General features: G+C 37.3%; 1 protein-coding gene across 1 annotated transcript; it reads right to left on the bottom strand.

Annotated features, from left to right (window-relative positions):
- Positions 1–8,124: 8,124 nt before the first annotated feature.
- LOC125396198 (prolactin-4A1-like) lies at positions 8,125–14,842 on the bottom strand. Its single transcript, XM_048428027.3, has 5 exons — positions 14,809–14,842; positions 12,610–12,782; positions 11,103–11,207; positions 9,813–9,992; positions 8,125–8,313 (listed from the first exon to the last, which is right to left on the bottom strand). The coding sequence occupies exons 1-5, from the start codon at positions 14,840–14,842 to the stop codon at positions 8,125–8,127; spliced, it is 681 nt and encodes a 226-aa protein (XP_048283984.3).
- Between the last annotated feature and the right edge of the window lie 8,770 nt (positions 14,843–23,612).

Below are 23,612 nucleotides of genomic sequence, written 5' to 3'. Positions count from 1 at the left end.
ATGATTAATCTATCAGGGGCCACCCACTTAAGGAAAGCTGACTCTACAGTCTATGAGTAGAGTAGAATATCATTAGGCATCATTGCATCGCCATTTTTCCTACAGTTGTGTTGGGTTTTATCCTAGGTCTCTGGGTCATCCAGCCTCTGGGTCCTGTGTCCAGATGCTCCAGGCAGTGTCAGGAGTGGGATTACTCTTTTGTCATGGGTCTCGGGCTGGGCCAATCATTGGTTGGCCATTCCCTCAATCCCTATGCCACCCTTATGCCAGCAAACTCCATAGGCAAGACAGACTGTAGGTCGAAGGTTGTGTTGGATTAGAATCCCAATTCTTTCACTGGAAGTCTTCCCTGATCACAGGACAAGGTTAACTCAGGCTATGTATCTGTTATTGGTAGGAGTCTTAGTTAAGGTAGATTCCTGGTAGTTTACTTTGCACCAGGTTTCTACCTGACCCTAAAATGCACCCCTCCATTTCCAGTCATCTCTTTCAGTGTGCTCCCCTACTATCCCCCACCCTGGTCCCTAATGTTCCCATTCCTATCCACCTTCAGTCCACCCACAAAATCCTTACTATTTCCCATTCCCAGAGAGATCAGAGCATTCCTCCCTTGAGCCATCCTTGTTACCTAGCCACTCTTGGTCTGTGTACTATAACATAGTTATCATTTATAGCTAATATTTACTTATATTTGAGTGTGTACCATGTTCATCTTTCTGGGTCTGGGTTATCTCACTCAATACAATTTTTTTTCTAGTTCTATCCATTTGCCTGCAAATTTTGCAATGTCATTGTTTCTAGTTGCTGAATAACATTCCATTGTAATGTGATTTGCAACTCTAAAGTAAATGTACTACATTTTCTTTATCCATTCTTCAGTTGCGATACATCTAGGCTGTTTCCAGGTTCTGGATATTACAAATAAGGCTGCTATGAACATAGTTTGGCAAGTGTCCCTGTGGTATGATTGAGAATTCTTTGAGTATACACCCAAGAATGCTATAGCTAGGTCTTGAGGTAGATCAATTCTCAATTTTATGAGAAATCTCTATATTGATTTCCAAAGTGGCTGTACAAGCTTGCACATCCCAGCAATGGAGGATGGGGCTAGGTAACCGGGTAGCCGGGATGAACAAGTGGCCCCTCCTCCTACAGGAGTATTCCCCTTGCTCCACATCCTCTCCAACATGAGCTATCATTTGTGTTTTCATCTTAGCCATTCTGAAAGGTATAAGATGGAATCTCAGAGTCATTTTGATTCGCATTTTCCTAATGGCTAAGGTTGTTACCCATTTCCTTAAGTGATTCTCAGCCACTTGAGATTCTTTTGTTGAGAATTCTGTTTAGATCTATATCCCAAACGTCATTAGAGAGGCTGCATGCAGCAACTGATGGAAACAGACAGAGGCTCCCAGTCAAACATTAGATCAAGCTTGGGGAATCCTGCTGAAGAGAGAGAGGAAGGATTGTAGAAGCCATCGGGGACAAGAACATCACAAGAACACCCACAGAATCAGCTAACCTGGCCTCATAGGAGCTCAAAGCATCTGAACTAAAAGCTTGGAATCCAAATGCAACTGACCTAGGTCCTCTACATACACGGGACAGTTGTTCCGCTTGGTTTTCTTGTAGGACTCCTAACAGTGGGAGCAGGAGCTATCTGTGACTCTTTTGGTGGCTTTTGGGACTCTATTCCTTATACTGGAGTGCTTTGTCCAGCCTTTATACCAAGGGAAAATGTTTTGTCATGCTGCAACTTGATATGTCATGCTTTGTCTATATCCTCGGGAAGCTTGCCCTTTGCTGAACAGAATGGAGGAGTGAATTGGGAAGGCAGAGGGGAGGTTTGGAGAGAAAATGGGTGGAGAGGATGGAGGGAACGCAGGATGAAAACTAACTTAAATAACTACCTATCTACCTAAATAAATAAATAAATGAATAAAGTTAAAATAAAAAAGAGGAAACTCACTCTCAACAGTTAACAATAGCTCCTTAGCTAGGGTGGGACTTTATGCCCATGGCTCTTGATACTGGCATCTTGTCTGGCTTGGGTTTGTGCAGGATTTATTCATGTTCTCTCAACTGCTATTACTTCATATGTGAATTCAAACTTTCATAGTGCTCTTGGGTTTTCATTTCTATATTTTCCTTTCTTACTTTTAGTTAGAATATTAATTTTGGTTTTCATTATACATCATTTTGATGCTTATGTCACCATAGCTCGTTCTTGCTTTCTTGTTTTTCCTGGTATTACCTTCCCTGACTCCTCTCTCCCGTATCTCTTATCCCTTCATACATCCCATAATCACATTTCTGTTTTCAGAGCTTGCAGACACACACACACACACACACACACACACACACACACACACACGGACAAACACACATGGACACACACACACACACACACACAGACACACACGGGGGATAAAGAGACAGAGAGGAAAAGAGACAGAGAAAGAGATAGAAAGAAACACAGAGAGAGACAGAGACACACACGGAGTCAGAGAGACAAAGAGACAGAGAAGAGAGAAATCTAGACTCTGTATTTGAGAGAAAATGGGACACTGGTTTTCTTCTCCTTTATAACCCCCTGTTTTCCTTTCTTCCAAGTCCTGGTGCTTCATTGTTCCTTCCTTAGCTTTATGGTTTATGACCTATATGCATATTTATTTGCTTTATTCATAAGAAAGCAAATGACTAATGTCTTTCTTTCTGAAACTGACTTAATCACAGGATTGTTTTCCTTCACATATTGTCCTGCACTTCCACATACTTTTAATGCAGAGGACTTAATTTATCTTCTTTACAGCTGAATAAAATTCCATTTTGTATAGATACTACATTCTCACTTTACATTTATCTGATGATGAACATTTACGCCAGTGGTTCTCAACCTGTGGGTCATGACTCTTTGAGGGTCCCATATCAGATCTCCTGCTTATAGGATATTTACATTATGATTCATGACAGTAGTAAAATTGCAGTCATAAAATAACAACAGAATAATTTTATGGTTGGAGTCATCAGAAATAAGGAACTATATTAAAATACTGTAGCATTAGGAAGGTTGAGAACCATTGATTTATGTTATTTTCATATATTGTATATTGTGAATAGCAGTAAACACGGCTGTACAAGTATCTCTGCGATATGCTGACTTACAGTCCGTTCAAAATGTATACATAAGCCATCAAGGTAAGTCCTGTGAGTACTTGTAGTTAAATTTTGGACATATTCAATAGTAATTTCTATGGTGGTTGTATCAATTTGTGTTCTTACCAGCCCCATACATGCTATTCTTCCCTTACATTCTCAAGAATGTTTGTGTTCTACTGAGGGCCTTTGTACTGGAATGGTAGTGACTATTAAATCTATTTTTATTTGTTTTCCTCTCACCTAATAATTCTTAAGTTAAAAAAATCATTGGTAATCTGTATTTATTCTCTTGATAACTATCTGCTCAAGTCATTTCACCATGTAAAGATTGAATGGTTCAATTTTTACTGTTTAACTTTTAGAACTTACACTTTAAATATAACCTCCTTTCTTAGAGGTAAAATTTCAAAAATTTCCTCCCATTTTTAGGCTATTTTTCTCTCTGCTGACTGATTCTTTCACCATTTATAAAACTGACTTTAAAGTGGATTAAACACCATCATGTATTGAAGACATGAAACTCCGAAGCTGGTAGAGACAATAATTCAAACTATATGCATTTTGAGGGATTTTTCAAGTGATCTTTTACAATCAAGGATGATGTTACTCCCATAATTGACCATGGACTACACGAAATTGAAACACTTCTGAGCAAGGAATGACATTGATCTATTTTCTCAGGTTAACTGTACCTATCATGGCCCTTTTCTGTTTCCATACAAAGTTTAATATTGTATTTTCAGGTTTTCTAAAAAAGGTCATTGATATTTTAATGAAGATTATATTGAATTCTTATACTGTTTTGGTTAAAATAGCCATTTCAAAATATAAATCTTCAATCCCCAAGCACGCAATTTCTCCCTATCTTAGAAGTTCTTCAGTATATATCTTCAATATTTTATAGTTCTTTAATATAGACATCTGTACCTAGTTAAGTTTATGATTACATACGATATTCCATTTGTTGAGGCCAGTATAAGTTGGGTATTTTCTGATTAATCTATAGTGAAGTAAATTTTGGTCTGCAGAAGGGCACTGAGCTTTTTTTGTCTGTGTTGCCATTAAATTAAGCTACTTTCTCAAGGTGTTTAGTCAGTTGTAAGAGTGAGTGTTCTTGTTCACTTTAGTTCTTTAATTATAGAATCACGTTATCTGCAATTTAAATGTGTTCCCTTTGTTGTAATTTTAACTTTCTCTTTTTACTCTAGCTAAGAGTTTGAGTACTACATTGAACTAAAATTCAAGGCGTAGATACCCTCATCTCATTTTAGATGTCATACAAACTGGTCTTTCCTCATATACTGCAAGTTGGCTTACAGACTATCATATTTTTCCTCTATTTCATTATAAAGAAATATTGAAATTTGAATGAGGAATCTCTTCGTCTACTGTTATTGTCATGTAGATTGGATTTAGTAGTCGCTTTACCTACTGTATTACTTTGTTGATTTATAACTGGACAGCCTTGGATGTTCAAGTGAAAATACCTTGGCAATAGTTAATGATCTTTTATTCTGTTGTTAAATTATACTTACAAGAATCTTATTGAAAATATTTACATGTATGCTTATAAAAGAATTTTTTGTTGTTTGCTATTTTGTCTAATTTTTGGTATTAGGGTTACATATTTTCATAAATTGAGTTTGGTATTCTTTTATACATTTGTATTTATTATATATTTTGAGGAACATTGTTGTTAACTCTCCTTTAAAGGTTTGGAACAATTTAGCTGTATCTATTTTCTTTCTTTCTTTCTTTCTTTCTTCCTTTCTTCCTTTCTTCCTTCCATTCTTTTTGTTTGTTTGTTTTTTAAAGACAGAGTTTCTCTGGGACCTGTTCTGGAACTAACTCTTGTAGACTAGGCTGGCCTGAAATTCACAGAGAATTGCCTAACTCTGTCTCCTGAATGCCACCACCTAGCTTAATATCTATTTTCTTTGTTGAGAGAATTCTTCCTTAATATATCTTTGATGGATCTTTATGAATTTGTACACTGCACAGGAAAGTATTTGGAGGCCTGTGAACAACTGGAGAGAGAAAAGGGGATGAGAAAAGTAACGTAATCATATTTTAATTAAAAATATATAATTAAACATTAGAAATCTCAAAAAGAATACATATACTTGATATTTTGAATAAAATCCCAATTTACCTGATCCTCACCTCCACAGTTTTTCCCATAATTTATTCATTTATTGACTAATCTCATCTTAAATGCATAGATCTTTCTGTCTTCATTCTGTATCTTTCTCATCCAATAGTCATGGCCTGCTAAAATATACATATATGTACTTTGTGTATGTGTGTGATTTGAGGATATAAAATACAATTTCTTTTAAAATGAGTATTGCTTATTTATAAATTCCTTGTAGTGAATACTTTCAATAAGATATTTGTGAGCATAAATTAACAGCACAGTGGTAAGATTACTGATTATGGTAAAGCAATCGTCATTCTGGGGATCTAACAACCACTAAAATTCCACATTTCTCTTGTCTTACTACTTTGTCTAAGACTTCAAACATTATATTAAGTGAGAGTTGAGAAAATGAACACTATGATTTTCTTCCTGATTTTGAGAAAATGTCAGTTTTTTCCCAAATAGTTGGTATATATTTCTCAGTTGTAGCTTCTTTTATGTTGAGGTATATTTTTTGATTTCTAGTTTACTCAGATTTTTAATTTATTTTATTTAGTTTGCGAAGAAGTATTGAAAATTGTCTCACTGTTTACACACACACACACACAAACACACACACACACAACATCTTCCCTGTAAATTAATCACATTTGGTAATATTTTTATTGTGTTTTCTGATAGGAAAGTATGTAATGGTGATTAGAATAGGAAATGTCCCTTATAGACCAATGTACTTGGCCACTTGGTCCCCAGTTGGTGACAATGTTTGGAAATGTTACGGAGCAAATAGCAGAGGTGAAGGCTTGATGGAAGCAGATTTTGATTTAACAGACTGACCCCTCTTCCTCATCTCCATTGTTTCGATCTCTGTATGTGGTTGAATATATGATCAAGGGTTTTAGGATTCTATGGTCATGCTCGCCTTCCCTGCCATGATCAACTCTATTCTCTACTTGAAATCCAAAATACACTCCCTTTTTGCCTTAGGTACTCTTGTCAGGGTGTTTTATCAGATAAATAGGAAATAAATTAATTAAAGAATAGTTGTTGTATTAAGTATCTTTTAAGCTATTCCTTATCAACTCTTTCCCAGTGTCTATGACGCTCCAAAGTTGTGTCTAGAAATAACAGAATTCAGTTAAGATGTCACTATATGGTAGAGGGTTAAACCATTAACCCCTCAAATTGCACCTGAATTTTTAAATTCATACTTAGAATGAACAGATTCAATAAAATTAAGACGCTGTTCATTGCCAAGCCCCCCCCCTTTAAATGCCATGCTCTGTGTTAGAAAAATGCATGAATCTGTGGGAGAAATCTACTTGCAAAGCCGAGTAGCATTTGATATTATTAACAAAAAAATATCTGCTATATAAATTTGTTTGGGTTTCAACATAATTTCCTGCTGCTTATAGGATGAAGACTAGAATATATCAGGGTGAGTTGATATTTTGCTTGTATCCAAGAAATAAGAGAAAGATTGACAGATTAATTTGGGGCATGTTATGCTGTGCTCTGAAAGACTGTGATCATCAACGTTACTGGCAAGAATTGGATTCAAATAAAACAACCGTGGCAAGGAGAGATGAGACCAGTTTGTGTGGACAACTTTAACTACGAAAGTTTTTTTTCCCCCTTAATCTGGCAGACAATTTTCTTTTAAATTCTGACTTTCAGATTTTCTGAGTTCTATTTGTCTCTGGATTGTATCCATTCAATAGGTGAAAGTAAAGCATACTTCTAATGTAATGAACATTTTCATGAAATGAAATGAATAGTAAGGGGTATGACTGGAGAATGGATGATAGTATTTGTTATTAGAATTTATAATTTTAGGTAGACGCAGGTTTTCGTGATGGTTAGTATTCTAAGGATATCTTATTAATCAAACCCTATTTTTACTTGATTTTCAATCTAACTTAATGTTAGATAAATGTGTATGAAAATTTTGGACTAGTTTCCATTGTCTAGAAAACCTATGATACATGTCATATAACAACCTGACAACCATGTAATATTTGATGATCTGAGCTAGATAGAGAGAATCTAAAACAACAAAAGCAAAAGAGAAAATCTGGAAGAAGGAAGGAGCAGAAGCGTTGAAGAGCAGATCATATTTGTCTTTCTAACTCTGTGGCTTGAACCACCTGAGAATGACAGGAATACAAAAGATGAGATAAAGTTGAAGTTGCCCATAAGAACCCTCTTTAGACCAAGAGTGAGGAGAGCACATGCTTTACATCTAAGTTGGTGAAAAAAGATGAGAATTCAGAGCATTGTGGTTAAAGACAGTTGCAGTGGAGCCTAGGGACACTTCATGTTTGTATCCTCATGTTTCAGACTTTTTGATGAAGTTCCAGTGCCTAGGGACAGTACAGTTGCACTGTAATACTTTTATCTGTGGATATTCCACAAGTGTCAGGGGATAGAGAGTGGCTGTCTTTCATAATGTAGGCCAAGATCTCCACATTTATGGGAGTTGGCTGGACTAATGAATAGCAATATCATTCTTTGATTTTAACCAATACACTTAGGTAACATTTCGTGATTCTAAGGTCATATTGTAAACTATACTATTTGCCAGGCTAACTTCTGATATCTTCGGAGTTTTTTTTTTTTTTTATAATAATCCAGCAATATTTTTAGTAGACTTTGAATTAAACAAAAGGTATCTTTACTAACTTGATTTAGACATTTCAATTTTAATTTTTAAAGAACAGACCAATTACACGCAAGCACAGGTTCAACATAGAAATATGTCAAAGAAGCTTTGCGCGAGTGCTTCATTGAGGACCATCACTGAGGTAGAAGGAAAAGACGCGGTCTCAGCAGCCGCTTTTGAGCATCCGGCACTTCAGGAGCTTCAGATACATTTCCACGTCATTTGAGTCGCTTCCCAAGCAGCGAAACAAGTTATAAAAGGCAAAATATCTAGTGTCTGTATTGGGCGACTGCAAACGTTCCAACTCAGACCAGACTGGGGCATTCACATTTCCTCCACATGCAAATTTAGCCTAGATACGAAAATAATTGTTAAGCATTAATTATAGATGAGAGTTTGGGATCCTATTTCTTCTACACGTTAAATTCAATTTTATGAGAAGTTAATATTATAACATTCAGTCAAACCCATGGATTTTCATTTATGTGGGAGAGGACTTAAAATACGTTAGTCATTTAGAGCTAGAAATGGAACAGATTGATATATTTTGTGGCATGAAATTGATGTCCACTGAGGTTTGTTTCTTCGGGGTGTTGTAAAACTGGTTCCCAATTGAAAAAAATTCCCGAAGACAAAGTGGCAGTTTCAAAAGACTCAAAAGAAAAACCCACAATTTCATGTCTGGGAGACTACATTCTTTGAAGATTCTCAAGGCTCTACTCGTCTTTACCGACTCAATAAACAACTTGTAGATGTGTAGATGCTGCCTGGCTGAGTTATAGGGAGAAGGTCTCTCAGACCCATTGAGTGCATTGCAAATTGTGCAGAGAGCGCTACAGTTCCAGCTTTCATGGTTGTCATCTGTGTTGGGAGTTGGGGCTGGAACTTTCCTGTGATCCCCGCTGCTTTTAAGTCACCCATTCTCTTGTCAGTAACTCTCAACTTGTTAGGCCGCCAATAAAATACTCATTGTTTCATCAAATTGGACTTCATTGTAGTTGTGATTTTGTTCTGCCATGGGTGCTCTTTCTGGGGTGAATAGAGCTGCTTGTCTTGTGTCTCCCCAGTGATGGAGAAACTATCAATCAATCACATCTAATTAGGGTGTGGCTCCCTGGGGCCCACGTAGAAATACTGGGAGCTCCAGCAACAGGTGCTCGCTGTCCCTATTGGATTTTGGACCTCCCACTCTTTTAGTGTGAGTTTCCCCCTTTCAACTATTAAAAATATAACTGTTGTTCTTGAGCTGGTCTGGTTATTTATCATGCCGACCTAATTCGTCAGCACCCCAGGACCAACTCTCACACAGCACAGGGGCAGACAGATGGGGAGCTAGTAATTTGATATCAAGGATCACGGAGGGGTAGCATAAATTCTGTCAATTATTGAAATTTATATTTCTTCCGAATTGTCCCTGACATGTTTATGTGTTTTAAGGCACCACCCTCTTATTCTTTTCTTCTTTTCTACTAAATAAATACCCCCTAGAGTGTATGTGTACAAACCCTTAGGGATTCTGAGAATTTGGAATTGGTGCCTTAAGATCTAGCTAGTTGAGCACTGACAGTAAGAAGAACTGCTGGCACAGTTACACATTTGCCTTTTGGTCTAGAAAGGTACTTTCCAAATAACTGCGAGGAACAACTGTTTTCTTCTGAGATTCCCGAGATATAGGTGGCTGACAAAGTACCTTTGAGAAGGTTGGCATTGTGAATAGTAGTGAGGATACTGACTTAACTGCATACCCCAGTTTCTTTGTAGCAGAGGAAAGTGTTTCAAAATTCATTTGTCGTTATACAGGTTACCTCATTCATATGTGGAAAAGACGAGGAACTTAAGGAAGCTGCTCACCTTACAGGCGATCTTTTTCATGGTCTCGAGGAGATATCTGTTTAAAGTCTTTACCTCCAAGGCTTTCGTGAGGATGGGAGGAGTGCATCCCAGTTTGTCACCCATTTCTGCCCACAGGTGGTGCAGCGCGTTGACCCAGGCTTGCAAGAGAGTGTGCGCCAGCGTCAGTAGGACTTCAGACTAAGCAAGCACAATTGAACAATCTCATTAGGACAAAGGAAATGCAATAGAGTTAGAGACAGGCAGTTGCTGCTCAAGTAGCTGAAATGGGCGCTTCCTTGGTCATTCATAGGCTTATTTAGAATATTCTTTTGGTAGAGATTTTATAAACTTAAACTGTAGCCACTGTCCTCATGCTATAGAATTTTGACAAAGTTAAATTCAGAAATACCAGAGGAGTGTTTTTATGAAGTTTCTAGCCAAGTAGTAACTCTTAGCAATTGTCATTTCTTCCTTGACCTTCCTCTTTCTCTTGTTGTGTTATTAATTATCATTATAAGTAATAAACAAACATGTAGACATACAAAATGCTGGTAACACTAAGAAAAATGACGAAGGTGGAATTTCTCTGTGGGGAAAGTTTGGATATGTGATAATGTTCACTGTAAATCATTTAGGTTGCTTTACGGAAGGGAATCAGAAGTGAGTGATCATAAACATAAGTAGAGTCAGCACTGCACACAAACTCTTCCCACGAGCAGCTTGTTTTATCTTGAGGAGCATCATATTGCATTTTACACAGCCCCTTTCTTCAAGGGACCTCTAGACTTACAGTTGGCATAGGGAAGGGGAGGGAAGTCAAAGAGGCGTGGGAAGTTATGTAAAGAAATAGAAGTAGATCCAGGGAAGACATAAATGTCAAAAATAGATGATAAAATGTTCAGTAATGTTGAAGTCTGCCAACACAGGACCTCGTGTAGCATATGAGGAACCCAACGCCATTAGTACTTCATTTGTATATACATCCATACATCTTTAACCATGAACTCAGAGTTGGCTCACACTTAATACAAATCAGTAAGTGCAATATCAGGGGCAAGGCATTAGTAAAATGGGTTTTTTGAGTGGATAGTGTATAGATCTGCTATAATATTACTTAACAATGACTTCATGTAATTTTTTTCCAATGGGATTGTTCTTTGATTTGTCATTCCTTGTCTAATTTTTATTTTTTTCTACATGATTTCCATATACTACTATTGTGTCATATAATGTAAGTAATAAAAGTGCATGGGAAAGCCAGTGCACTGCTTCAGTCGTTTTGGTAGCAAATCAAGGCTGATAACTCACTTCAATATTTTGTGCTTGCTCCTTGTTTTTTGGTTTAGAGAGGGAAGAAGTGTGGCATCTGATGCTCCTCTTGTTAAATCCCCGGCCTTGAGCATAAAATTTATTCTGAAATGATGAAACGTTCAATTAGTTGTCATTTCTAAGTTGAGTAAATGAATCAATAACTTGGGCATTAATGTATTTGAAAGCTATGCAGTTTTAAAATTCAATAACCCTAAAAATAAAAATAAGGAATGAGGCAAGTAATTTTTTTATTGACTTACTTTCATTTTAATTATAGTCTCTTTTTTGACTCATCTGGTTTTCTACTCTCTCGATCTCTTTCCCTCCTTGTTACTCTTATCTTTTTTAAAAGTTACTATGCAGCAAGCAGACACTAAAACCTACAGAACTGCAAAAATAAGTGTTGCGACACGGTACTATTCACGCTACTGCCAACATTCGCCTGTATTTTTATTTATTAACTTTTTATTACTTTTTGATCCAAACTGGTTTTGCTTAGCTAGCCATCATACCAGTAGAACTTCTCTTTCAAATATCCTGGACCTGCACAGCTGCTCTATACCAAGATGGTCATAAACTCACATTACAGTTGAGTTGTGGCAAACTGAGTTCTAAACTACTGAGTACAATATATTAGGAAATAGTAAATGATAAGGCAGTTAAAATAGAAAAGTATTATACATATGCACATTGACTAATATGCCACTATTTAACTATTACATTTACTTTGGCATACTTATCTGAAACATAATCATTAAAAACTACTACTGAGAAAATTTGTGGTAGTTTCAAAGGATTGCTGCAATAGTAGAAATACAAAGGGATAGAAAAGCTAGTAAGTAAAATGTATGGTAGGGATAAATATTATAAGCCTTGAGTCACATTCTTATATGCTAACTGATGTACTAAGGTCCTCATCTACAGCCGCCTGTTTAACTACTCTCAGATAGATGGTAGATTGCCTTCAAATACCTTCATCATGACCATGAGTAGGAGATCTACTTTCAACTCTAAACTGGACCCACCATTTTAAGATCAGGTCTTGAAATTCATTCTAGGATAGTTCTTAGCATTTGTGGGTTTCTAAAGTTACTTGTTTATTTTCTTCTTCATCAACTATTTTTAGTCTTTTAATTTCTAGTCAACCACCGAATTCATTGTGAAACTGTTCTCCTTTATTGGACATTTATTGTGTCCTCAATGAAGAACATTAAAGGACATATGTCTCCTATACAAAGGAAGAGAAAACCAGTCTTATGAGTTTTGTACTAGAAAAGTAAGTTGAAGTAAAAGTTAAAATATTGAGAAAAAATCATTGTATTCTTAGCAAGCATTTTACATTTTATCAAACTGTGCTGTTCTTCTACTTCACACTTCAGCAGCTTAAGGTTATTCCTGTGAAGGTACATTATGTTGAGATCAGCCCATGATGCTTTTCTGCTTTCAGCTTCACTGGTATGAAAAACACAATGTAAAGGCTTCAGAGAACAGCAAGAATACTTACTACGTAAGTGGACAGTTCTGAAATCAGGTGATTCATATCCTGGCTTGACTTGATTGCCCAATTCAACATGTTCCCAGTGGGTGAATGGTAGGAGATACTCCACACTTTAACATTCACAGAAGAGGGCTTGTTCTCCCCCTGGACCACGGACACCAGCAGCAAGAGCAGTGTCCCTGTTAAAGAAGAAGATCACTCTGAGGTCTCTTCCTATGAGGCTATCAAGAGTCACCCTGTCTGGGGAAGCATAAGATGCTCCCCGTGTCTTCCTTGACATAAATTGGTACTTCTTGTCTGGGTGGAAGAATAGCCTCTTCTGTGGTATATATTCAACTAAGTAATTATACCTACACAGGTCTGTAGCTTGACAAGAAAATGGATGACTATCTTGCATCTTCCATTACTCCTAAGAATGCTTCTGTATTTCTCCAAACATTTTTACTTTAACTTAAAGCTGAGCCAGGGTGAGCTAGTTCTTCTCTTCAAGTAGATTAATGTCTTGGGGTTTCTGGTTGTTTTTCAGTGTAAAATTCACAGTAGTTTGCCCTTTTTAATTCAGTGTCAAGTACAAACATTTTGGGCACTGATGTGTCAAGGATAGTGTATGTTCATGGTTTCATTCATTTTGCTTGTCTGATATGAATAAAGACATGGTGTCGGCATTGCTGACAAGGAGGATGAAGGCAGCTCTGCCATGACTACAATGTCATAGTATGAATTTTCTTTCTCACCACAGTCATGTTATAGCTTTGTTGCTTTCTCAAAACCTTCAGCTCATTTCCTCTGAATCTGAGGCTTACAATAACTTTCCAAATATTCTGGACCTTCATAATTGTTATTACATTATATTGTTGAAAAAATGGTGAACAGAGTTGCCTGGTTTTCCATTGTCCTAGGATCAGTATGTGAAGACAGAAAAAGTGCACTGTGGACTTTCCATTTTACTTGTCACACATTACACAACTGTGAATGCTCACTGTGCATCTTTGCATACCCTACATATCTGTGAACTCTCATTGTGCGTCTTTGCAGTCCTGAGCATGCTGAGGTTGAAGGCCATCTGAAGTTGTTGGTCTTACATAGAAAGAGTGACACATTGCTTGTAGATTGCCTAGGAGTCTGTTGGGGCTACGTTTCCCTGTTCTGTGTAGCACATACCTTTTTAGTTTGTGACAATGCTAACTGATGATTTCATTATCATCATCAGTTTGCTTTTAATTATATCGACAGACATAGTTGTAACATATTAATAATTTGTACTTTCAAAAGGATGAACAGGTTTGTATGTATATATGTATGAAATTTAAATCTATCTTCATTAGTCACATTAACCTGAAAGATTTCAAATACAAAATGTGAGTTTAAGATCCTAATGTCCACATAACTTTTGATAACTGTAGCTGAAAATTTCCAACATAAAAATAGGGAATTGGTAAAGATTCACGCATAGTAATATCTCTAAACAGAAATACTAAAAAAAACTAGATATGCCAAAAATTGTGAAGCATATAACTCAATCTTCAAAATCTTGCTAAAAATGAGATATCATCAAATAATTTATATCACATATGTTAAAATTTATAAATTCATAGCAATTTCCCAAATTTACTTTTGTACAACATATCTCTCTCTATAAAAATGCCTGTAAATATTCTTTATATATATTATCAGTAGGGCTATCAAAGCCTAAGAATTTGTAACATCCATCTTATCATTATTAGTAATACTTAAAAGTGTCATGAAGACTCTAGAGACAAATGCTTAATCCTTACATGTTTTTCTTTTGAAGTGGTATTTTGGCAGAATGAAATTTTCAAAGCTGTGTGGTATGCATATATGTTAGGCTTGTCTAAATCAGTCTCCTCCACTGAAAAGTTCTTTAGATTCATTCATATATAGCAACACGTGGAGGTGACCCCAGAAATATTATCACCCATAGACTCTTGTATTCTCATTTTAGCAAATGTCTTTATTTCTTCAATTTTAAATTTTTGTTCATACCCTGATTTATACTTTGCATGGAAGTGCTTCAGAAACATTCTCATTTTCCACACATTTGGCATAAGAAACTCTACCATTTTCTAACTCAGGTCAAACATAGCATAAAATGACACTAGAGGCATAGGACGTTTAAACTAAGCTTGGTAAAATAATGCACTTCTTAATCTTAGCTCAAGGAACATGAGTAAAAGCAGTACTTACAGAAGGAACATTGCTGAATCAAAGACAGATGCATCTCTGAAACGTCTCACTGCAGCGAGGCGACCCAAGGAGGAGGCTGCTTTTCAATTAACTTTCCACATCTTATATACTTGACCACACCACCTTCAGGCCACACACTGCTGGGGAATTGGGGGAAGAGTTTCCAGAATCTCAGTAAGATTCCTGTGACTCTACTCCCTTAGGGAATTGTAACGACCTCGTGAACATGGCCATAGACCTACTTATATGTGCATTCCTTTGCTTATTTCTTAGCATGACTGAAGAAGAACTTATAATAAAGGTCAACACAAGGAGAATTACTGTGCCTTAACTCTTGAACTTTTCCTTTTGATTCTCATACAGTTATGTCACCTGTGTAATTTTCTCAGATCCTTAGTGTTAGGATATATTTATTCCATCAGTTTCCTAGCTTTTGAACACCAAGCAAAAGTCACTTATTCTCAAGTTTAACCTTTAAAAGGCTTTGCCCATAACAATGGAATACCATAAAAGATTCAGCTCTATACCCTAGACTGAAACTAGAAGTAATATATAGTTGCAAAAACACATTTATAAGACTTCTTATCTGTTTATTTGTTTGTTTGTTTGTTTGTTTGCTTATTTGAGACAGGGTTCTTCTGTAGCTTTGGAGCCTGACCTAGAACTAGTTTGTGTAGACCAGGCTGGCCTGGAATTCATAGAGATCTGTCTGCCTCTGCCTCCTGAGTGCTGGGATTAAAGTGCCACCACTGTTCACTTTTGTTTGTTTGTTTGTCTTTGGTAAGAATAGTTTAATGGGGAACATTGTATCCATTTAGTGAAGCAACTGTTAAAGCTTCCCTATTGAAATCTAGGGCATCCTTGTCAGATTTTCAGCCATCATTGTGGCTGAAGAAAACATTAGTTCCTTCTATAGACCTAGGTTTAAATACAATCAAAATGTAGTTGCCTCTTCATGCAAGAGTTTTATCACGTTTAACCAATGATTACATCTTGAATGAATTATATTAACGAAAGGAACATTTGATCCTTTGACATTCTTGATCCCAGTAACAAGCTTCGTGTTGTCTGGCATCCTGAAATTTAGACAGCATCATGGAACCTTTGGCTTAGTCTCCCCTATTTTCTTCATAGTTATGTGGTATCTCTAGTATTAATCTAACCTTTCAGTTTTGGTATGATCCAGGAGCAATGGCAACAGACTGTGTGGTGTGATGGGCCATAAGGACCTCTCTAGTTGATACTGCGTAATAAGTCAATTACTCTCAATTGGAGTTTTTCAGTAAGCTTATGCCTCGTGGGAATGCTTTTTCCTACCATGTCTGCTATCTTTCCTGTTCCTGTAATTGGATTTCCATATTGATTTGATACTGAATATTAATAATATAAATGCAATGCTTTTCAGCGCATGAAGACAATCTCTGAAGAGGCACTGTTGTTTGTTTCAAACAAATGCAAATTGATAATCGTATTCTGAGTCTAAAGAAATGTGACACAAAATAAGGTAGCAAGCCCAAAAAGATCTCACAATTTGTTCCAATTTCCTCCAAAGAGCATTCTGGGTACAGCGTGTGGGTGAGGGATGCTACGTTAGCTTTTAGTAATGCACTCTCATTCCTTATTAGTCCATTTCCTCCTCATCCTGTGGCATTTCCGCAGAACCATGGATCCAAGCAGCTAGCGGAGCAACTCTCACCAATTGTCCTAGCCATTGGTTAATAAGGATAAAGGATTTTTCACACTTGCCTGATCCAGCTGTTTGCTCCAGGAAGGCTGTATGGCCACTGCCTCCCTATTGACAGTACTTATCTGGGTCAAAGGGTCGCATGAACAATGCCTACTCACACCAGATCTCATGTCCCCCAAATATGTATACTTGACTTAAAGTCACTCTTTTAAACAATATTCACTACCTCTGCAAGGCATCTTATGTCTCCACTACACACCTATCACAGCACAGTTTCTTTATGTGGAGATAATGTACAGTAGATACAAACTCTGGTCTATATAATTTCTACTTCTGGGATAAGTGTAAAACCTATTTCCCTTTAGAATTCTGTATCTTCATACAAGCACCATGGCTAACTATTCCCCATGTATTTCAGAATTATGAATTAATGCTCATTTGGTTCCAGCATTCACTCAAAACAGTGGTTTGCCTGTCAGTAAGAAATTCACAGGTCTCTCCTTGGATATTGTATCTTTAGTTACATAACGTGGCCTGTTCGGGCAGACAACATCTGTTCTGTTAGAAGTTCCCACCATCAGAGGACTCCTTCCATGATCTGCTGATGTCCTCAAGTGTTCCATATCCTTTCTTCATCTTTGAAAAATCTACATGATCTTATTTTAGAATGCCCTAGTAATATTTGAATGAGTTTCTAAACCACTTCTCTCTTTTTATGTTTTTCCTTTTATTGAAACAGATTCTTCTCATATAAGATATCCTGATTTCTCTCCCCCCCATTACTCCTCCCTGTTCCTCCTTACTTCTACTCAGGTCCAGGTATACCCTTTCTGTCTCTCATCAGAAAACAACCAGGCTTCTAATGGAAAGTAATATGATATGGTAAAAGAAAAACTAACATGTATGAATTGAATGAAACAAACAGAAAGAAAAGAGCCTGAGAGAAGGCACTAGAAGCAGATATAGATGCAGAGAGTCACTTGTTTGTACAATCATCAATCCACTAAAAACACTAACTTTGAAGCCATAATATATACACAAAGGACCAGTAAGGTAAAAATAGAGAAAAAGTAGAAGTAAAATAAAAAACATAATGGAATATTAGTCAGCTCTAAAGAAAAAAGTGAAATTCGCTGATAATTGAATGGACCTAGAAAAGTTTATATTGAGTTAAACCAACTCCCTAATGATATCTAAGGTTCCTAGCTTTAAATTCTCACACACGAATATACAAACATGGAGTAATCACAGAAACAAGAGAAGTAAGTATAAAAGGACCATAGGCATGAGCAGAGAGGAAGGTGACTTTGGAGGGAAAAAGCAGGATACAGGTAATATGAATGAAGTGGAAAATGGAAAAACAGGGAGTGGGTTCCAGATGGGAAGGAGTTGGGGAGGCCAATACAGACAAATGGATAAGGCCTCGAAAAATCATATGATTTTATATTTACCTAACATTACACACCACAGATAGTGTATACGTGTGTGTGTGTGTGTGTGTGTGTGTGTGTGTGTGTGTGCGCGCGCGCACGTGTAGCTTAAATGAAGTTAAGTAATTTGAGCTGACCATATTCCCTACTAGAACTGTAGATGGAAACTCCGGCATCAGGTATGACAAACCTCCTTTCAAATGGTTGGTCAAGGTAGTTCAAGTGGCTCTCAAAACAATATAGACGATTGGTGTAACCCTTGGTTGCCTCTCAGGGAGTTGAGGATTGGCCCCTATTGCTGAAGATATGGCATAATTAGGATACAAGCTTAAGATAATTTGAGATGGATATGCCCTGAAAGTCTTCTGTAATCTAGACTCCTGGTACCAGGAAATACTATGTAGGCTGCCAAGGAAGGGAAGCAATTAAACAATCATTCCTAGGTGCAGTACCTGTGAACCAGGTTATTGACCAATATTGGCAGATGTGCATAAAGATGCACTAAGTCATACTCAAATGTTGGTTCCAACCAACAGCTGTCTAATGGGACGTAAGGTCCATTCAATATGAAGGAAGTCATGTCTGGCACTGAAAACCCAGCCAGCTTACTGAAGCTAGTGAGGTCATGGACATTAGAAAAGACTCTATAAACAACACTTTGCTAGTTGAAGATAATTCCTAACACTAACCTAAATCATGCTCTTACATCCACAGAAAAATGTGGTACCACTCCTCATAAAAGAAGCCTTTATTTACAGCAAATATAAACCATCACAGACAAACCACAACTGGAACTCTTGTAGATAGCAACAGATCAGCCATGTAGATTTGGGGAGGCTGAAGCATAACCCCATGAAATGATACTTGTCTTCCTTTCTCCATTTACTGAATGAATGATCCTAGCAACAGAGGAATTTGCTAGGCCTGAAGTAGGTCAGGATCTTACATCCCACACAAAGTACATATGTAATACATGGCAGAGGCAACCATATCTCAGTTCCCTATAATTGGTTTAATTGTGGCTAATATTCTCATAGCTGAAGCAACAACACTATTAGAAATTTGGCTACTCAAGTTTTCCTGTATTCAATAAAGTATAGGCTCCCGAGAGGCTTGAGCATCCTAAGGTGAGTAGATTCTTAAAGAGGTTTCAGGAAATCCCATCTCATGATGCATAACAGTCTCATAGGAAAAGCAGAATGAAAATATACTTATTCCTGCCTTGGAAGTACTCAGTACCTCATCTCATAGATGTATACCATGCTTCGTTATCCTGCACCTGCATCTTAAACTACATCACTCTTGAGCTATGTTGGAGATGCTATGTGATCCACTCTGAAAATTTATCATACATATCTAATATGTCTTTCTAAAATCTAAGATAAAGATTTCCATGAATCAGATTGTACTAATGACTCAATACATCTTTTCTGCACTGTTTTGTGGCTACAGCCATCAATATGAGCTTTTATAGACACAGGAAATAAGAAGACTCAAACCAGCTCTTAGAATTCCCATAAATGACTGTCTAATGTACTTGAGATCATTTTGTGTTCATAGACTTTAACTTACTGTGTGAGAAAACAATTGTATTTTTGTGCGTCTCGTGTGTATGTGAGCATTTTTAGGGTAACTGCTGTGACTTTTATTTGTTGCATTAATGGATATATTGTTTGATTTCTTTTTGAGTTTTACCTTTTGCTTTTTGCAAAACTGCTTTTTATCTCGGCCAGTAGCAATTGAAATGTAGAGTTTAAATGTGTTTTAAAGGTTCTTCCCCTAACAGCCGGGGGACAAGTGCTCAGACATAGGAGCCTGTGGGAAGATTTCATATTTAGGCAATGGTAGTTGATGATTTAATATGACTGTTTTGATCTGATTAGTCCTTTTTAATTTTTAATTAAGATATATTTATATTTTTGTCTGTGGTCTGCATGGGTCAAGTTGCCCAAGAAGGACAAAGGGAGCATAAGATCTCCTGGAGTTGCAATTAGAGGCAGTTGTGAGTTGTCCAGCATGGTTGCTGGGATCTACACTTCGGTCCTATGAAAAAGCAGGCAGTGCCTTTAACCAGCAAGACACCACTCTAGCTGCTTCTTTTTCTGTAAGGAATCATCTCTTGGTTTCACTGACTTTCTGTTTCCCTTTGCTACATTACTGGCCACAGCTGTATTTAATATTTCCTTTTTTCATCTCTTCTCTTTTAGATTTCCTCTTCATGTTTATCGAATAAGAATTCTGATGATTGACTTCACATTTTCCTCACTTTCATTTAATGCTGCAGATTTTCCCTACAGTAGTGACTTACATGCCTCTTATTTTGATGCAATACATTTTAGTTAGCTTTTTCTACTTTTAGTCCTTCTGAGATTTCCTTTATTACCTATAGCTCTCATAACTATGCTATTTAATTTACATGCGATTCTCAATTGTTTTCTTACTTTTAGTTTATTGATATCTGCTTTTCTGTCATTACAATTGTAGGATTCAAGAGGGTCCCCAAAATAACAGTACTGGTGACAATGTTCTAAATGGAATACAATGATCTGATTCCTGATTAATCTGAAACGCCTGACAGCCTCTGTCCTGTAGACTATCCTATCAAATTACTGTCCTCTGTTCTCCGAGAGAAGCTGATAGTGTTTTCCCTGTAAACTTTTCCTTCTGCCCCACAGAGTGGTCCAGTTGGCTGGTTTTACTCTGCCCATGCTTACAGCTATGGAAGAAGACCTTATGTAGCTTTGGGGCTTTGAATCCTTTTGAACGCTGATTTATGGTTGAATATAGCATTAATCTTGGTGGTGATTTTGCCATAGCCTTTGTGGATGATGTGTTTTACTTACTACTTAGTCCTCTTTGTGAGACTGAGGTCCTGTTAAGGTCAGACTTTCTGGATCATTTCTTACTTACTGTCCACACTGTTTTTTTTCCGTCAGTTTCTCAAAGAGACATTTTCATGGTTACACAAAAATTACAGATAAACTTCTGAGTTTCTTTCACTGCTGTAAATTCTTATTTCATCTCTCTTTCTCATTATTCACATTTAAGATTTCTATGTGTGGCTAGGGATGTGGCTGAGTTTCATAGAGTACTTGGATAGGGGTACTAACCCTTGGCCCTCAAATATGGAGGTTTCCTTCAGATAAGGGCTTCAGTCAGGATACTGGGTTCTATGACCAACGGACAGGAAACTTAAGTCCCAGCGGCAAGAAAGACTCTGCAGGAAGAGGAACCCCAGGCTATCAAAGTGCTCCAGGTTTTGACAGAGAGCCTTAAGGCAAACCAGACTGAAAAACAGCAGAAGGCCTACAAGGACTGACGTGACAACGGAAACTGAGGGTGACCTTATGACAGATCTTCTCTGATTGGCTAGATTACTTAGTCTTTCAGTTAATGGGGCCTAGCTGGCTTTAACTTAATTTGGCAGTTCTTTGAATTCTATGCACAGGTCCCATAGTCATGAAACTCATCTGAAAAGGAAGATTGATGACTTCGGTGGTCCCAGAGGCTCCCACCATAGACTCAACAAAGAGCAGATTTGTTGGATTCTTCCGAGGTAGAATCACCTCTTCATCACTGAACCTTATGCTCCAAGCAGGGAGCTGAATGGAGCCTGCATCCAAGTCTTGACCAGTGGCTACAGGCCTGAGGGACATCTTCTGACCTCAGCATCCAAGGCATCATACGTCAACTGCAGAAAGGAATTTGTACCTGCAGGGGTTTCCAGTCTCCAGATGTGGGGACCACCCATCACTTCAGAGAGCCCCCCCCCATGCTCTGGAATCAGTAGTAGAGCCAATGACATACTACATACCTGTAGACTTGCTCTGGAATGGAAGGCTCTCGATTGGCATGCTTAGGCTTTTCAGAGTATTGAGCGGTAACATATTTCAGAGCCAAGAATGCTCCCAGGTAGCTAGCAGCAGCTCCCAAGAGTTCTAATTCTTTTCATTTAAATACCACTTGACAATTGGTTTTAAGTAGTCTTATCAGAATTGACGTAAAAGTTCCTCCCGTTTATTCTCTTTAAAGGCTGTCTGTACCATTCTTGAAGGGGGGCAGGATGAGAACCTAGTTAGAGTTAGGAGACAGTCTCCACCCTGTATTTTATTACTAGGATGCTGGCAGCTTTGAATTCAGTTCCCAGCACTGCATAAACTGGGCATGCTGGAGCATACTTATAATCACAACACTTGGGCGATGGAGGCAGGAATTTCACAAGTTCAAGGTAATTCTTGACTAATAAAACAAAACAAATAAAAATGAGACAAATAAAAAATTATTTTTTAATGTCTCCAGGTTTTTTACTTATGTAATATCTTTAATAGCCCTCTTCATCTGTAATAATTTTCCTCTGAAATACTTTATCAGACATTAATATGGCCATCTCTCAATTTATAAAAAATGCAATATATATGCATATATATGATTTATATCTATTTTCATTATTTTTCTTTTACCCTAAACCCATTTACTTTTGTTTGTATCATCGGAACTGCCTGTTGTTTTCCTGGAAAAGTACCATCTTCTACTCTTCTGCACTGTGTCTTCTTGCCCCCTTCAGTCCTGTTTTCATATTCCAGATGTGGATGTATGTATTCATGCATACACATGTGTAGATAAATCTAGATTTCAGTTACGAAATAGAACTAGTCTTTCTGCCCCTTCATTATCCTGTCATGTTCTTCCAACCTCATTCATTTTAGGATGCTCCCACAGTACAACTTACCTTAAATTTCTTTTCACATGTGTATATTTATGTGTGCATTGATGTTTAAATTGAAATTCACATGAGAAATAAACAGGCAATACTATGTTTTAAAAATTATTTCATTTTGCTTAATATGAGGATCAATACATTTTCCTAGAAATGCATAATTGTACTTTTATGATTGAATAAAATGCCATTGTATATAAAGACCACATTTTCTCTCTCTCTCTCTCTTTTTAATCTGTTGATGGACATGTAGGGTGTTGCAGTTGTCTTTTGTATTGGGACTAGCACAGCAAGAAACATGGATGTACAATTGGTTCTGCGGCTTGCTGTCCTAATTTGTCTCTTTGTTGTTGTGGTGAACACCAGTCAAAATCAACTTGTTGAAGGAATGGGCTTATTTTAGTTTGTAAGTTACAGTCTATCAAAGAAAGAACCAGGGAGGAGCTCGAGGCAGGAGCTTGAAGCAAAGACGATTGCTTACTGCCTTGCTCTCAGGGTGGCTTCCATCTACTTCTCTTATATAGCCCAGGCCAATCTGGGTAGTACCCACAGTTTCATAAACCCTTCTCCAGGAATTAACAATCAAGGTAGCGTCCCCAAAGACATGCCTACAGACCAATCAAGAGGAGGTCATTTTTCAGTTGCTGTTTCTTATTCCCACGTGTGTCTAGTTTGTGGCAATTAAACAAAAATAACTAGTTCATATGCTGACCTAGATTCACATAGATATATGAATGTAACTACACCATATGTTAAGAGTTTCATGAATTTTCTGAGTATCCTTAGTAATGATCCACTCTGATTTGTTTATTTTCTGTGTCACTTTAGGTTACCAGCAGCAGCTTATAATGTTTTGTGTCTTCCAATGCCTTAATCAGCATGGTTCCTCAGTTTGTTTTCTGAACTGTAGTCATTCTGGGGTGGGCTAGTAGGGAATAGCAAAATAGTTTAAGTTCCCATTTTCCTGTTG

Source organism: Myodes glareolus, chromosome 14 (assembly GCF_982192425.1).
Source record: "Myodes glareolus chromosome 14, mMyoGla1.1, whole genome shotgun sequence".
NCBI lineage: Eukaryota > Metazoa > Chordata > Mammalia > Rodentia > Cricetidae > Myodes > Myodes glareolus.
The sequence above is the reverse complement of the archived record's forward strand: the minus strand, read 5'-3'. Positions and strand labels throughout refer to the sequence as shown.

Coding starts and splice junctions, on each gene's coding strand:
- LOC125396198 (XM_048428027.3), bottom strand. CDS start 14,842: ATGCATCTGTCTTTGATTCAGCAATGTTCCTTCT. Junction 12,783..14,808: donor GATTCAGCAATGTTCCTTCT/GTAAGTACTGCT, acceptor CTTCTTTAACAG/GGACACTGCTCTTGCTGCTG. Junction 9,993..11,102: donor AGCAAGCACAAAATATTGAA/GTGAGTTATCAG, acceptor GTGCTTGCTTAG/TCTGAAGTCCTACTGACGCT.